The sequence below is a fragment of the Dipodomys ordii genome, unplaced genomic scaffold, assembly GCF_000151885.1.
Source record: "Dipodomys ordii isolate 6190 unplaced genomic scaffold, Dord_2.0 Scaffold60, whole genome shotgun sequence".
Classification (NCBI taxonomy): domain Eukaryota; kingdom Metazoa; phylum Chordata; class Mammalia; order Rodentia; family Heteromyidae; genus Dipodomys; species Dipodomys ordii.
The window spans coordinates 1,502,442-1,519,473 of NW_012267276.1; the positions used below are offsets into that span (position 1 = coordinate 1,502,442).

Below are 17,032 nucleotides of genomic sequence, written 5' to 3' on the forward strand. Positions count from 1 at the left end.
TCCTTCTCTTTGTACTAGCAATTTTTTATTTGTCATCTTCACTGGGACATTTCTGTTATGCTTTCTTAAGGATGTTTATGTTAATTAAGAAATCTAAACTCCTTTTTAAATCCATAGGAATAAATTGTCAAAAAATAAATTTTATATGACGTGTTTTTGGGGCTGCAACCTACATTGCCTGATAAAAGACACCTTTCTCATACCTTTGTAAAAATTACTTACTGATCTAAATAATGGAATCTCACTTTATAGCCAGTTTTTACTTAAAAAATTAAAACTACTATGTATTACACAGTGAAAAGATAACATCAAATTTTATGAAAAAAGACTATATAATCAAAGAATTATTGGAAGCGTTGGTTTTATTTCCTCAAATTTACTTTATTACTTTGAAAAATGACACTTGGGAAAACTTAAGACAATAGATTAATTTCCCTGAAATTAAAAAATATCTTTACTTCTGAAATACTGTAGAGAAGACTATAATAGCTTTGACATCTCTGATTAAATGTACTAACTTCTAATATTATTATTCAGCATGGGTAAGAAATGTTTTGCTGCCACTATTGACAGTTTGGTTTACATCTACTTCTGCTTGCATTTTGGTACTCTTCTGGAAAACACAGAGTGACTTCTTCTAAATCAGGGTAGGTGTCATCTCACTGTCTCATCATTGTTAGAGTTGTCACAGACTGAGAGCTGTTCATTTGGAGCTGTTCATGCATTCTCTGACAGTGTGAGAGGCCAAGGGGATACAGAAAAAGAGCGGGTTCCCTATTGCACAGGCCTAACTGGCTCATCTAAAGTCAAAGAAGCCCAAGTGAGCTGGTGAGGTGGAGAAGCAAGGGACCAATGAACACAGAGCTGGCACTCGCTAATACTTGCTGACTAAATGAATGCTTCTACTTGGTGTCTGTTAAGGTGGAAGGGATTCTGTAAAGTATTTAACACTATTAGATAACTGTACTATATGAGTACTATAAGGAAATTGTGAAATGAATCTTAATACTATATTGCTATCACTTTAGTCTGGATTTGAATGGAAGATTCAGTTAGTCAAGGCTTCTGTTTAACAGAGACATTTCTGGCCATTTCAGCTACAAAACTATAATAAAAGATTAATGCAGCAACTTTAAATATATATTAAGATTCCATGGAAGTAATGAAAATACATTGCCACTTTTTATATTTCATAATAAACACTTTCTTCCACCTTTTGAACAAATGAATATATCAAAAGATTCTCTTATTATTGTAAATCACTGCCAGTTACTATAAATGGGAATTAACTATAACATACTTTGTGTTAAGATAATTCATAATACAAAGGCAGATATACTTAAAAAGCATTTCAAACCATTTTGTAATTTTTAAGGTCAAAGATGGCTAATCATAGCACATAAATTGCCCCATCTCAGAACAAGTCAAATGTCTCAGAGTACCTTTGCAACAAAAAGAACACCTTATCAGATACCCTACAAAAATTAATGTTAAAATAACCACAAATATAGGGTGAATTGTATTTTTCAAGGAAAGAGCGTTGTGTATGTTTAATACAAATTAGCATCATCAAGGTATGACTTGAGGGTTTTTTATCTACACAACAGTGCCCCTCAGTGGCTAAACAATGGCAGTGGAGTGATACATGGTATGAATGAATGGAGATGGGCAACAGGAAAACCAGACCTTTGGAAGAGCAATACTTAGGAAGGGTGTGGAGGGAGAGAGAGGAGAAAGAAGTAAAGGAAGGGGAAAGGAAGGGAGGGAATGCTACTACGGTAACTGTACCTTGGAGGTCAGTTAGAGTCTGGGCAGGAACAGAAACCTGAGCATCACTTCCTGTAACTACATCGCCTAGATTTCGCAAGAAAAAATAATTAGCTTTAATAAAATGAAATAGCCAACTTTAAACTTCTTTCATACTCAATGTTGCAATATTTATGTAGAATTAATAAAATAATACAAGAAATATAACAAAAGTTGAGAAAAATTAATAAATATATTTTAAATAAAATAAGTTAAAAGAATGTTTCCTATGAAGTTTCTGTATTTGTTTTTCTTAAATATGAACAAATAAATTCCTAATATACTAGATTTCAAGAACCTTCAGCAATAAAAAGATTTTTCTAAGCAGATTTCATGATAGTACTGTATATCTTTTTAATGAAGACTTCTTATCCCAAAGTAATACAGCATTTATTAGTAAGTATTCTTTCTGATGTTCATTTCTTCCTATGTTACACAAAATTAATTTTTAACTGAACTTTAAAGAAACTTTCTAAGACCTAAATAAGTTCTGATTTCAATTAGATAATAAAAAGATTTCAAAAGTCACCACATGTACTTATAAATATTAACATGTAAATCTGTGAATTGCACATTCTTAACTTGATATACCTATTATAAGGCAAGACTTCATTTACAAATTGGTCCTGTAGTAAATGCTGAAACAGAATAATGCTTAAATTAAAAAGGAATAAGAAAGGAAATACAAAGGAAACAGAAAAAGAATGCATTAAACTCCCAGAAAAGATAGAGAGCATAGTAAAAAAAACCCCAGGAAGAGTCTGAGGGGCACCCACCCATGCTTAGAAGGAAGACCTTTTGTTTCTTTAGTTTCCCTCCTGGATGACAGAACTGAACATCCAGCATAGTCACTGTCAACAGAACAACCCTCTGGGATATATGTTATATAAAGGACAGTGCTGTCTTGAGATTAACAAGAGAACAAGCTTTTTATTGGGTACCATATTTTTCATGTTTGATAATTTATGATTAATATACTTGCATCCCTTTTAGCTTTTATATGATACATACAATAGTTTAAAAAACAACAACCCATACAGCTTTGAATTAAACAATATGCTTTCGGTGTTCTGGCTACTTATTACAATTATAGCATGGCTAGCTAAGCTATAATTGTAACATCCCCATCAATTAACAGTACATTTATATTCCCCTGTAACTAAAGTAAAATGTATATATAGGAAGTGGAGGCAATTTCTAGCACAAATGGTCAGAAACAGAATTTTTGTAATTCATTTTTAAATAAATTTTTGAACTCTGAATTCACTGATAAATGGTGGGCCTACCTACCTCTGTAGGCATGTTTTGCAAAAAAAATTTCAGTTCTACACCTATTGTTCCTTTTACTCTGCTAATTCTAGATCATCTCTTACTGTATTGATAGAGAGTAAAGAAAACTCACTCTTTTCTTCCCTTTCTCCTCCCTCCCTTCCTTCTCTTTGTACTTGGATTTGAACTCAGGGCCTTGCATTTGCTCATTAGGTACTCTTTTTCACTTGAACCATGTGTTAGATGACCAGCCATTTCTATTTCAGGGAGGGTCACATGCTGGCCTAGGACCATGATCCTCCTACCTCTATGTTGCACATAGCTGGAATTACAGATGTGTTCCGTCATGCCCAGCTTGCTTGCTCACATGAAGTCTTGTTAACATTTTGCCTAGGTTGGTCTCAAAGCACAATCCAGTGGGTCTCAATCTCCTGAGTAGCTGGGATTATAGTTGTGAACTACTGTACTTGACTAAAAACTCACTTTAAGGGCCACCAAGAAAATTGTGAGGAATAACTGTACTGCCTCTTCTTTCCTCTCCATCCCACTCCAACAAGTACACAAACTACACCATGTACTATGAATAACAAATGCAGAAATTTGGGTTAGAAACACAAGTTCTACCTTATAAATACAAATATCAGTAATCTATGAAAGCCATAGCACTTTCATTTTTACAGCCACTTTATCAAATAGCATACAAAATTTCCAGGTCAGCACACTAAAGAGACTACTGCATTATCTTTCCTCAAAGGTACTAAGTACATGACCACAGAAATACTTCCAAATCATCTCCAGTAAGGGCCCCCTGATAGGCTACTATGTTCACTGATCTTAGCTGCCAGGTCTGCAGATTTGCCAGTGAGTTGGTCTGGTGAAACACCGCAGGAAATGGTAGTATCAAGAATCAATGTGGAGCTGGGCACTGGTGGCTAATGCCTTCAATCCTAGCTATTAAGGAGGCTGAGGTCTCAGCTGTGGTTGAGGCCACCTCAGGCAGAAAAATCTGAGAGACTCTATCTCCATAACAATAAGGGGAAAGTAGGGCTGGAGGTGTAGTGACTCAAGTAGCCCAGCAAGCAAGCTCTAAGTTCTTAGTTCAAACTATAGTACCACCACCACCACCACCACCAAAAAAAAAAAAAAAGAAAAAGAAAAAGGAACAGGTACTATTGGTTCATGCCTATAATCCATGCTGCTTCAGGAGACTGAGATTTTGAGATCTTGGTTCAAAGTCAGCTGAGAAAATCTGTATAACTATTGCATCCAGTTTATTCGAGCTAAAAGCAGGAACTGCAGGTATGGCTCAAGTGGTAGAGCCATAGCTATCCTGAGTGAAAAAGCCAAGCAAGAGCTTGAGGTCCTGAGTTCAAGCACCAGTACTGGGGCGGGGGAGAGAGACTGATGTCTACATTGGAAAATTTATGAATGGATTTTTCACCAAGAACCATGGATTTAAGGCCAGAAGACTGTAGGGATCAATTCAAACCTCTTTTTTTGAGGGTAAGGAAATAGTGAGCTTCTGCAGCTGTCACTGAGAGCCCATCAGCAGGTGGAAAGAGGAAGAGGATTAAAGCACACTCTTTTGTAACTCTGTAAACTACTCTTTTGCCCTTTATTTCACTTAAACCTTTATGTAGCTCTAATATTTATCTTTAATATGAAGGTAGACAAGGTTTTTGTTTGTTTGTTTGTTTTGCTGTTTGGTGGACTGACATGAGAAAATGAACCAGAATAGAAATACAGAAGATTTGCAAAACAAGGCCAATTTCTTTCAGGGCAGGATCAGTTAAAAATGCCCCAGTGATGCTCATGTTCCAAATGCCTAAGTGCTCTGTTGTCTCCATACAACTGGGGACTTTGTTTTCATCAATTGTTCGGTCTCTATGCACTTCCTTTCTCACTTACTGTGATATTAATACTTGACATCTCCTTAGAGAAACAACTTTATATTTCTGTAGTCATTTGGCTTGGTTCCTCAGAAAATTTAAGCTACAGCATTAAGAGATTCTCTGACTCATTTGCCTGCCATCAGTTAGAATTACAACTGACTAAAGCTTGTTATCAAAGCAATATTGAAATCATATTTGTTTAGAACAATAAAACAGTACAATTAGGAAATATACAAAATAACATTCATTTCTTTCTAGAAGTGGGCATGCCTCCTGGTATTAAAATACATTTTCAACATGTTAATAATTTGAAGTCTTCTTTTCTTTAAATCATGGGTGACAGTTCTACGTTAAGAGGAAAGTAATTTTAAATGAGATATGCTCACATAAGGTATATTGAATATTCTAATAAAAATTTAAACACTAATTATACGATGTCTAATATTTCATATAGACAAAGAAATATAGGAAATATATGCAAATATAGGAAGGAGCAATAACATGACATAAGCAGTGTAGAAATATAGACATACATGCATTCACACACACTCTGTACTCAATAAATTGTATCACTGGGCAATAATGTCCATTTAATGTTTTTAATTAAATTATCAATATGTAAAACTTGTTAATAATTGTGGGTAGAATGTTCATAAGTAGCATAAATAGATCATAGTTTAAAGTCTTCTTACTGGCAGTATTACTATTGTTATTGTCAACATTAAGAAACTATGCTGAGGTGACACGGTGATCTCTTTAAGATATGAATGAGAGTTGGGGCAGGATATGTGCCCCAAACTGCTGTCCTCTCTGAGGTCTTAGCATTGTTTTTTGTATATTTCTGGCTCTCATGTTATTACTTCTTGCTTCTAAAGTACAGTTAGCAGTCTCACCACTAAAAAGAAGTGTGGAAATCAATTCTATTCACAGAATGTTGAAGTGAAAAATAACAATGTAAGGCTCTAAGTAAGAATCTAAAGAATCGGTGCATGAGGTCGAGGGATGCGGAGAAGGCCTGAAACAGAGAAGGGCTTCTTGGCACTGAGAAGGGCAAGAGTGCCACCAGAAGCAGCGCCTGCCCTCACCAGAGATGTGTGTCAGGCCACCTCCTCGCTTTCCTTTGTTCTTAATCCGAGGGTAACAACTCTTAGTTCATGGCCTCAAAAATTTACTTTTGGCTGCTTGAGATCTTTGTAGCATTCCTTAGAGGTAGAGCAGCTGGATGAGAGACCACCAGCTCAGTGCGCGCTTCCTTTGAGCCACTGATGCACTGTTGAACACCAGGCCATGGTGTTAGAGCTTTCTATCTCAGAAAAGCAGCAGTCATCTCACAGACATATCAGGATTGAAGTCACAGACAATACAGACAACTGATCTCAGGTTCTGCTGTGACCAGTCACACCATTATACAGTATGAACATCCACAGGACAAAAACGCAAGTATTTTAGAATACAAATGCTAAAAAATATCATAACAATTAATTCAGAAAATGTTCTTAAATAAAAAGAATATAGTATCTGAAATTCCAACTTAAAAATTAAGTTTTCATTAATCCCCTCTATTTCTGGGAGGTTGACTCTATAGTGCCCATGGAGGGAATCCTAGACTATGCTCTGTGCTCTTTCAATTTCTTAGTGCTCTTTCCTACCTTTGTTCAATTGCACTGGCATGCTTTCAGATTTCATTAGCCGCTGCTGCTGTTGTTGCTGCAAATGATGTTTTGTTGCTTCTGTGGAGGTCCTGGTGGGGTTCACAGAAGAGGAAGAGCTGCCACTACTGCCCCCAGGGCCAGGGCCAGGACCACCGGAACTGCCAGGGGCCACTGCTGGAGAAATCAACTTTCTTCCAAAGTTAATCAGGCTATTGGAGACCTTATTTATATTCAGAGGAGCACCTTTGGCATTGCTCCTGTAAAATAAAGAACAAAAAAAAGAAATGCAATGGAGAGATATTGTTGAAATCAGAGGATGATATTATTTGACATGCTCAATTGGTAAGAAAATGTACCTTGCCATGCCTTGGAAAAGATCATGTACAAGGTCAGTTATATGAAGTAAGAAAAACAGTAATGTAACCACAGAATAATAATGAGACTCTTAAAGATATGGTTCAAGGAAAACAATCTGTCATTTATGCATTACTTCCTTCTTTCACTCACTCATTTATAACTGTGCTAGGTTCTGAGGATGCAAATACCCCAAAGAGACATCATAGTATAGTATTGAAGAAAATATACTGCATTAGCTAGTCTTTCTGTGCTTTGACAAAATACCTGACATAATCAATCAAGGCTCTACTTTGGCTCATGGTTTTAGAAGTTTCAGTCTGTAGTTTCTTGTTCTTCTGCTTTAGGCCTAAATAGGCCTAAGTAAGGCTGAAACATCATGGTGGGAGGGATATGACAGAGCAGAGCTGCTCACTCTATGGTGGCCAGGAAGTAGAATGACCAAGATGGGAAGGGGCCATGGCAAAATACACCATATCTAAGACATGCCCCTAGTTCCTTATTTCTTGTAATTAAGTCTCACTTCCTGTTTTCTACCACTTCTCAATAATGCCATCATAATCCATAGGGACTGATCCATTGATTAGGTCAGAGCCATTCTAGTACAACCACCACTCAAAGAGGTGGGGACTAAGTTTTTAACAAGTAAGTGGTTTTTCTTTTTCTTTTTTTTTTGTCAGTCACTTCATATCCAAGCCATAAAATACATTAGTTAAGAAGTCAGATGAATAAGTGTATGTTTAAAAAATAAATACTTTTTAACAGGAGAGGTACAAGGCTTAGTAAATCCTAGAGACACAAGAGAGGGCACTTGTGAAATGAGGCTAAGAATAGAGTTCCTATGAGTAATAGGTGCAAATTTTCAGATTTTAAAAATAAGTATTTTTTAGTTACCAAGTAAGTTCCTAAAAGTTACATTATGAGTGCCCAATTCAATAAACTTGCAATCTACCTTCATCCTCTATTCCTGCACTTCATATTCTCCTGCCTGGCTTCCCAAGTTCATTTTTTAGAGCATTTTTCATCATCTGACATGTATTTTACAATTTCATGACAGCAGGATTTTTGTCTCTTTAGTTAAGTCTGCTGTACTGTCGTTTAAGCACATTATAGGTGCTTTAAAATATTTGTTGTAACTGGTAGTTGCATTACCTACAGTCTAAGTCTTCTGTCCTGTCCTAATGGAAGAAGGATCCTACTCCTAGCCATGATCAGTCTCTTCATTTGGGGTTTGAATTATATCTCAGCTCATCCTTTGAGATTGTTGCTACTGAGCTCCATGCCTGCACTGACATTTTCTTTTTTTTTTCTCTTTTTTTATTATGAAAAAAATGTACAGAACGGTTACAATTACATGGGCAAGATAATGAGTACATTTCTTATCAAGCATTGTAGCCTCCTCCTTTGTTTCCCCTTCACATCCTCTCCCTGCCCCCCCAATCTTCCTCCCCCTCACCAAAGTTGTAAAGTTCATTTTTCCACACAACGACTTGTACATCTCATTGTTGCAATGGATCCAACTGTATCCCTATTTAAACATTTTGTTTTTTCCCTTCCCCTCCACAAATTATACCAACCTCAAATACAGTGAAAGCAGGTTATAAGATTATTTCTTTGTTGCTTTGTATGTCCCTCCCCCATGGTATAACCCCTACTTGCACTGACATTTTCTTCTACTTTACCATTTTCATTCCCATATAACTGTGGTGAGTGGGTATGGGTCCATTCTAGTTGTTTCTCTGAGCCTTCATTCCTATCCAATTACCATTCCTTTTCCAAAATTTCCCTCCTCCCTCCCTCCCTCTCTTCCTCCCTTCTTTTCTTCTTTCCTACCTTCCTCTCTTCCTCCCTCCTTTCCTTCAACCAGGATTGGTACCTGCTGCTTTCATTCATTGGCTAGGGCTCTACCAATTGAGCCACATCTCCAACCCCTCTATTCAGATTTTTTTTTTCAAAACCTGGAATAGCTCTGTTTCCCCAGTTTTTGGTCTACTAAGCTCTGGTTGTAGCTTCTTTGCTACTACCTTAAAATCATTCTAGGCCACCAAAGACTTGTGAATTATAGACCGATAGGTTCTTTCTTGTTTTACTCTACCACGCAGTAGCTATCAGCTTCCCACACCCTTTCTATGGTTTGCTGGCAACTCGGTCTGACAAATATTGGGCACCAAATACTTTTTTAAATGATGATGTCTTGCGAGATTACTATCTTGAAGACAATGATGCTTACCAAATACTTGTAGGAGGCACTTTTAACCCATGCCAATACTACATTTTGTATTTTCACTGTCCAAATCACTAAGCAAAATTCATTTTTATAAAAATGAAAAAGATTCTATGTGATTTTTAGTTAAGTTGAATTTTACTATCATTTCCCTCTCTTAGATCTATCTGGCAGCACTTACATGGAAATTCTAGTTATTTTGACAGTTATGTCCTTGGCACTACTAGATAGCAGTCTAAAACAGAAGTGCTACATGACCATATGAAGAAAGGAAAGAACATTACATATCTTCATTTTAGTTTTCTCTAATGGTACTACCTAATGTTATAAACTAGGGACAGGGGGACTGACATTACTTTGAGAAAGAAAAATTCTAATCTAAAAGCTAGAATATAGCTTTATAAAAGAAAGATGTATTCATTCCTAACTTAATAAAGTGTGAAAAGAATTCAAATGGTTCTTTTCATATTAAAGTTCCATCTTAAAAGGATTCATTTCCAAAATTATGAAAATGTGAAGATAAGGATATAGAGTGTTATGCTCCACCTCCTTCCCAGCTTTTAGTTACTGGCTAATGAGGTAGCGTGTTCTTGATTTGCAGACGCTACAGGTTAGCAACAGAGAAAGTTTGTTCTCAATACATGTTTACTGACAGAAAAAACCAACAATGAATGGAATGAAAAGAACTCATAAATTCTAGATTAACCAGACATTCACCTCTGGCATTACATTTTGTTCAGCAGCCTGCATGTGTTCCCACTTCTTGTGAGTGTGTCTGCAGAAAGAAAAGCTACATGATACTGACAATTGGTTGCATTTTGGTTTTGCTTGTTTGCAAGTCAAGATTCATAACTCATAGATATGAAGAAGTTATAATGTTGTTACCCCTTTTTATAAACAAAAATGTACTATTCAGATTCCCATATTGCCAGTTGTGCAATTTCTATGTTGATAAAAGTACTAAGAAACAGCTCAAGTATTATCAAGAGAATATGGTTAATGCATCTTCATTACTAATAACCATGAAAAACATATAGATCAAGCTCATGCCAAGGAATTTTTCATCTGAATAGCTCTTAAAAAGAGATGAGCATGTTTTCCTTTTTGAATGTTAAAAAACCATTTTCCTTCTCATCCATTACTCAGAGCTGCTAGAAAGTTATTTTCCTTTCAAAACAATTATTAAAGGTGACAGTATGTTCAGTATATAAATAATTGTAAATTGTGCATTTCTAGGGAAAAACATGGTGTACATAGTTTTGCTTGCTTTTTTCAGGTATGATAGTTTCTATATCAAAGTTACCTAATTTAGATGTGAAATATGATTAGCAGAATTCTTCACAAGATATAGTAAGCTGCTTTCAACTGGTAACAGTGGCTCCGACATGTGCTACTAAATCATGTGAAAATTAATGCAGTTGTCAGATCTGATGGGCAGCAGTGATTAAACTGAAATGTTAGTGTGACACTAAATAGCAAGAAGAACTCAGAGTAAAGTCATTGAAGATCAAATCTCATTATGTATTTCTGTATAATCAAAGTCTTTCATCACTCATTCTCTAAGTACTGTTATTAAAAATAATACCATATAAGAAATAGTATTTTAAAATTGTGCCAAGAACTTACTTTTAGAACCACTTAGTTTAGCAGGTAAAGTCAGTAGAAATAGGGGTTTTTCTGAAGAGCCAAAGAATCTGTCCCAAACAACGAAACTCTGCTCTGACTTCATAGTTGAGCTCCTTCTGTTCAGTTTCTGAAATTCTGAAAATGTGGGCTTCTTGACTAACTTCTTCTTAGGATCTTCTGTAGCCTTGCCTTCAGGTCCTCATTCTACTGAAAGAACTCTCGGGTCTCCTGGACCTCAGAAGTGCCAGACTTGACCTGTTTTCATTCAGCTTCTAAAATCTTTCTGAAGCTTAAAAACCCTATTATCACCCTCATAAAAACTCCCCACAACTTTTCTTCTCTTGGTATTCAAATATTGACATTATCTTATTTGTCTCCATTCTATCTATACATTTATATTAAATACGGTATTAAATATTAGATTGCTTTATTTTTAATTTTTGTAACAGATCTCTATTAGTTGTTTGTCTATAGTTTTGTCAAATAATAAATTTCCAATTAAGTTTTAATTATCTTTTTGTTCTGATTTATATTTTTTCTTATTATTTCTTTCTCTGTGTTTTCTGAGTGCTTCATCCATGCACTTAGTCATCCATTCTTCATTCTCTTTCCTTCCCAATAAAAGCATTTAAAGCTACATTTGCAAATGATTACAGATTAACTTTTTTCCTCAGTCCTTCTTTTTTTTTTTTGAGTCTGGTCGTGGGGCCTGAACTCTGGGTCTGGGCGCTGTCCCTCAGCTCTTCAGCTCAAGGCTAGCACTCTACCACTTGAGCCACAGTGCCACTTCCGGCTTTTTTCTTTTTGCGTATGTGGTGCTGAGGAATCGAACCCAGGGCCTCGAGCATGCAAGGCAAGCGCTCTACCACTGAGCCACCTTCCCAGCCTCTCCTCAGTCCTTCTTGTGTCACCTATTGACAGAAACATATTTAGATATATTTTAAATTTCAGATGGTTAGGTTTGTTTAAATATATTACCTGGTTTACTGAGTCAAAACAGAAATATGAGAATAGCGGCGAGAAAATATTCTGTTGTTCCCCCAAAGGATTGCAAAAACTACAAATTAGACTATAACCTGGCTTATATAACTATTGACACTAATTATTTGGAAGTGGATGTAGCTTAGTATGCGTAGCTGGTGTACTTCATTAAAACTGAGTGTGGCTATGGCTCAAGCAGCAGAGCACCTGCCTAGCAAGCATGAGGCTCTGAGTTTCTTAAGTGCAAAGAATAGAGTACTTGGAAAGTGCACTCCCTCTCCCACAAGCAAAGAATAGAGTACTTGGAAAGTACACTCCCTCCCCAAACAAGCAAAGAATAGAGTACTTGGAAAGTGCACTCCCTCCCCCAACAACAAAAAAAGTCATACAACTTTGGTTTTGAAACAAAACAATATCCTCTTTGTACCAATATGTCATTAATCATCCAGTCTGTGAATTAGGTTCATAGTCATATTTCCTATGTAGAAATTTAAAACAGTTGTCAGGGTTGTAATATAATACTACTTAAGCTGATTGTAGCTTCTATGTTAAATTTGTGATATTGTTTAAGATCAGTCTAACATCCAAGCTCATAGTTAATATACTTAAAACTTCAGAAATTGAAAGCTTTAAATTCTATAAAATGTATTTTTTCATTTTTCTTAATTCTGTAATTTTGAAATTGGATGTGTTAAACATACTTCAATGAAAGACATTTATATCATTTTTCACGAGGCCATTCTCACTATATAGCATAGGCTGGCCTCAATCTTGTGATTCTTCTATCTTAACCTGCTCACTGAGTTTTGAGATTACAAGATTATGCCACCACATCAAGCTTCAAATTTGTTTGCCATAATCAAGGTTTGTTATCTTGGAAAATGATCTCATTTCCATGTCTCAAGGAACTGCAGATTTTTTTTGTGTGTGTGTTGGTCATGGGGCTTGAACTCTGGACCTGGGCGTTGTCCCTTAGCTCTTCAGCTCAAGGCGAGCGCTCCACCCACCGAGTGAGCCACAGCACTACTTCCAGTTTTCGAGTGGTTTATTGGAGATAAGAGTCTCACAGACTTTCTTGCCTGGGCTGGCTTGGAACTGTGATCCTCAGATCTCAGCCTCCTGAGTAGTGAGGATTACAGGCGTCAGCCACCAGCACCTGGCACTACAATTCTTATATGTTGTGTCAAGTTAACTTTTTTCAATGATATACAAAATGAAAAGGTTGGTACTAATTAATGAGTAGGGATCAGCTATCCTGTGGAACTTACGTAATTGGGTTTGAACACGACTAACTTACATTATTAAACAATCATACTAATCATAGCATACAAAATCGTTAGACCCTTCTTAAGATGTATCTATAGGAATAAATAGTAAAACTTCAATTTCTTGAGTGGTATTTTTTTCTGTTCTTATGTATCTGAGAAATATGAACCATTCCAGTAAGTCACCACAGTGCACACTAACAGAGTTATGAGTTATGAGGAAAACACATCAAATTGGAAGAGATGCTCACATGTGGAGAGTTTTTCCCTTTTCACCTCCACCTCTCCCCCAATTAGAAGCAGATGCAATTATGTAGGTATCATTCGGACCTTTTTGGTAGTGTTATTGAAGCCTATGAAATACAAGAAACATGTGAGTCCATAAAAGGTAATAGTCACATTTTCAAAATGTAGGTACAGGAAGAGGATAAATGTAAAGAATGGGAAAATTGCCAGGCACCGGTGGTTCACACCTATAATCCAAGCTACTCAGGAGGCTGAGATCTGAGGATCATGGTTCAAAGCCAGCCTGAGCAGGAAAGTCTGTGAGATTCTTATCTCCAATTAACCACCAGAAAACCAAAGCGGCACTGTGTGTCAAGTGGTAGAGTGTTCACCTTGAGCTGAAGAGCTCAGGGACAGCGCCCAGGCCCAGAGTTCAAGCCCAGGACCGACCAAAATAACGACAACATCAACAACAAAAAGAATGGGAAAATTATTTCTCTTATTTAAAAAAGTCTATGACCTAAACAATACTAAAAACTGTAAGATTCTGCTTGGAAGTTGAAAATACAGATAAATGATGAGACAACCCATGATTATCCATTAGATAATTGACTAACGTTAAGCTAGTCTGTTTCCCATACTGTTTTTGGTCAAAATTGACAAGTTGATTAAAAACTTTATCTGAAAATGAAAAGGACTTAAAATATACACAATAATGAGAAAGAATGAAACTGGATTATGTGGCTATACCTGAGACTTGCTGAAAAGCTACATAATTGAGCTGTTAGTAAAAAAAAAAAGATAGGTAATCCATAAATAGACTGGTAAATATGAAGTCAATTGATTTTCAATCAAGAATTCAATTTGTTTCAATAGAAAAAAAGAAGGTCCTTTTAACAAATGGTACTCAACAGCTGGATATCTACATAGAAAAGTATGAACCTTTACATTACAAACAAAAATTAATCTAAGGTAGAGCACAGATTTAAATACAAATGCTAGTACCATATAGTTTCTAGAAGAATAAAGTTTATCTTTGAGGTAAAGATCTCAGCAGTTCTGGGCTCCATAAACATGAGTATTTCAAGGGTGTTTAAGACTGGCATCTAACTGAATCAAAGAAGATAACTTTTAAGCCTCTTGCTTGATAGGGGAGTCTAGCCTTTGGTCCACACCAAATAGTTTATAGTAATGACAAGATTTATGGTGAATACCTGTGCTTGTCCACCGTCTCACCTACCTCTGGAGGAATGGGGACTGAGTAGCTAAGTTTAGTCACACAGGCACTATGCCTAAATGACTGAATCCCCAAAACCATCTTGGAAGAGACCAAAGGTTGGGGAGCCTGTACTAGTCACACACTGTTGGAGGAAAATTAGACACTCCACTAGGAAAGGATAACTGGAAGTTAATACTTATTTCTTTTAGATTCAAATCTTTTTATTGTTGTTATGTGTATGTATCCTGATTTTAATATGAATCCTTTTGCTATAATAGACTGTAATCATAAGTATAACCACTTCTCTGAGTTCTGGTAAATCACTGAACCTGACTGGTATTCTTGAGGACCCACAATAGAGACTAAGGCTAGGAATAGATTTCTTACACATGAAACAGCACACAAAAAAACATAAAATGAACTTCAAAATTATTATTATTATTAGGCTCATTGAAAAACATAACTAAGAAAATGATTAGGCAGACCACACACTGGGGAGTAATATGCACAGTATATATTACTGACAAAAATTCCCATCCAGATTATATGAAGAATTCCTACAAGTCATGAAAATTGTTTTCTAGCCCTGAGTATGGGCCACTTTCAATCTATAGAAAGTGTACTCCTTTTCTTAATAAAGGTTCCTATCACTTTCACTACAAGAAAAAGATAGATAGCCCATTTAAAATTAGGTTGAACACTTTACAGAGAAGATACAAATAATCAATTTGTTGTGAGAAGATGCTCAACATCATTAACAACTAGGAAAATGCATAAACCATAATGAGATACCATTTCATACCAACTAGCATGAATACAATAAAAAAGACTGACAATACCAAAAGTTGGTAAGGATGTGCAGCTATTGGAATTCTTCTATGTTCCTAATGTGAATGGAAAAGATTCAATTTCCCCGTAAAATAGTTTTATATTTCTTATAAGATTAACCATACATCTGTCCAATAATAGAGTAATTTCATTTCAACATATCTAACAGGAAGGAAAGCTATTAACAGACAACAACAAATAGCATAAAGATATCTTCACAAAATATCTTCAGATCTATGCAGAGTACCTCAAGTCTGGAATAACCCAACATTCATCAACAAGAAATCAGATAAACAAAGTATCATATTTATATAACAGAATACAATTGAATACTGAAAAGGAATGAACTACTGATATATGCAATAAAATAGGGGCAAATTACAAAAAAATTATGAATGATTTGGTATTAGTAGTACAGAGAGGGAGGAAAAAATTTGTTTCCATATTTTGAACAGAATTTCTTGATGGACTTGATACATGCTGTACGAGAAAAAGGTGTAAATGACAACTTTAGGTTGTTAATTGGATAGTGCTGCTTGCTATAATGGGCAAACACTGGTGGGAAAATAGATTTATTAGTGTGTTGGTAAAAATGAAGAGTCTTGTCTGACTTGAGGGGATGGGTGGGGTTAAGAGCGTGGGGGTAAAAACAATGGCAGAGTGACATTGATCAAGATGCATTTAACTTATAAATTAAAATGTTGAACCAAAACCATTTGTATAACATTTTGAAAATAATAATAAAAAATCAAAGAACTTAGTGTGAAAAATATTAAAGTTAAGATTGTATATTGGATAGCCAACAAGAAAGAGTAAGTAGTAGAATATTTAATTTTTTTTTTTTTTTGGTCGGCCGTGGGGCTTGAACTCTGGGCCAGGGCACTGTCCCTCAGCTCTTCAGCTTAAGGCGAGCGCTCTACTTGAGCTACAGCGCCACTTCCGGTTTTCTGGTGGTTTATTGGAGATAGGAGTCTCACGGTCTCTCCTGCCCGGGCTGGCTTTGAACCATGATCTTCAGATCTCAGCCTCCTGAGTAGCTAGGATTACAGGCGTGAGCCACCAGCACCCGGCCAAAGGATATTTAATTTTAGAGTTCAGGGTGTCTGCTTTGACTCTGAAGTCTTTGATCCATTTAGAGTTGATAAGGATCTAGTTTTAGTTGTCTACAAGTGATTAACCAATTTTGCCAGCACCATTTACTGAAGAGGCTTTCTTTCTTCCATTTTATTTTTTTTAGCTCCCTTAGATGACTATAGGTCTGTGGGTTTATTTCTGGATTTTCAATTCTATTCCACTGGTCCTGAGGTCTCTTCTTGTGCCAGTACCAAGCTGTTTGATTACTATGGCTTTTTAGTAGAGTTTGAAATTTGGTGTTGATATTCCATTACGGGATGGAATAGGATAAACCCTAGGTCTCCTTGGCACAGGCCAAAATTTTTTAATAGAGACCCAGAAACACAACGAATCAAAGAAAGCTTGGACAAATGGGGTTGCATGAAGTTGCAGAGTTTCTGCATGGCAAAGGACATAGCTAGCAAGGTCAATAGAAAGCCCATGGATTGAGAGAAGATCTTCACTATCCATTAAACAGACAATGGTCTCATATCTAAAATATACTTGGAACTCAACAAATTAAATCCCTCAACAACAAATTGTCAAACAAACAACAGCCCAATAAATAAGTGGGCTAA

General features: G+C 36.1%; 1 protein-coding gene across 3 annotated transcripts in view; it reads right to left on the reverse strand.

The window, feature by feature from the left end:
* The window catches only part of Tbc1d5 (TBC1 domain family, member 5), a 424,595-nt gene that overhangs the window by 39,636 nt on the left and 367,927 nt on the right, over positions 1–17,032 (reverse strand). For 2 of the 3 annotated variants that reach the window (XM_013022143.1, XM_013022144.1), the window contains exons 16-17: positions 6,617–6,876; positions 1,789–1,854 (exon numbers count right to left, since the gene is read on the reverse strand). In XM_013022143.1, the coding sequence (XP_012877597.1) occupies positions 1,789–1,854; positions 6,617–6,876 (326 nt within the window). The remainder of the gene's footprint in view (positions 1–1,788; positions 1,855–6,616; positions 6,877–17,032) is intronic. The other variant, XM_013022145.1, reaches the window with a different exon arrangement.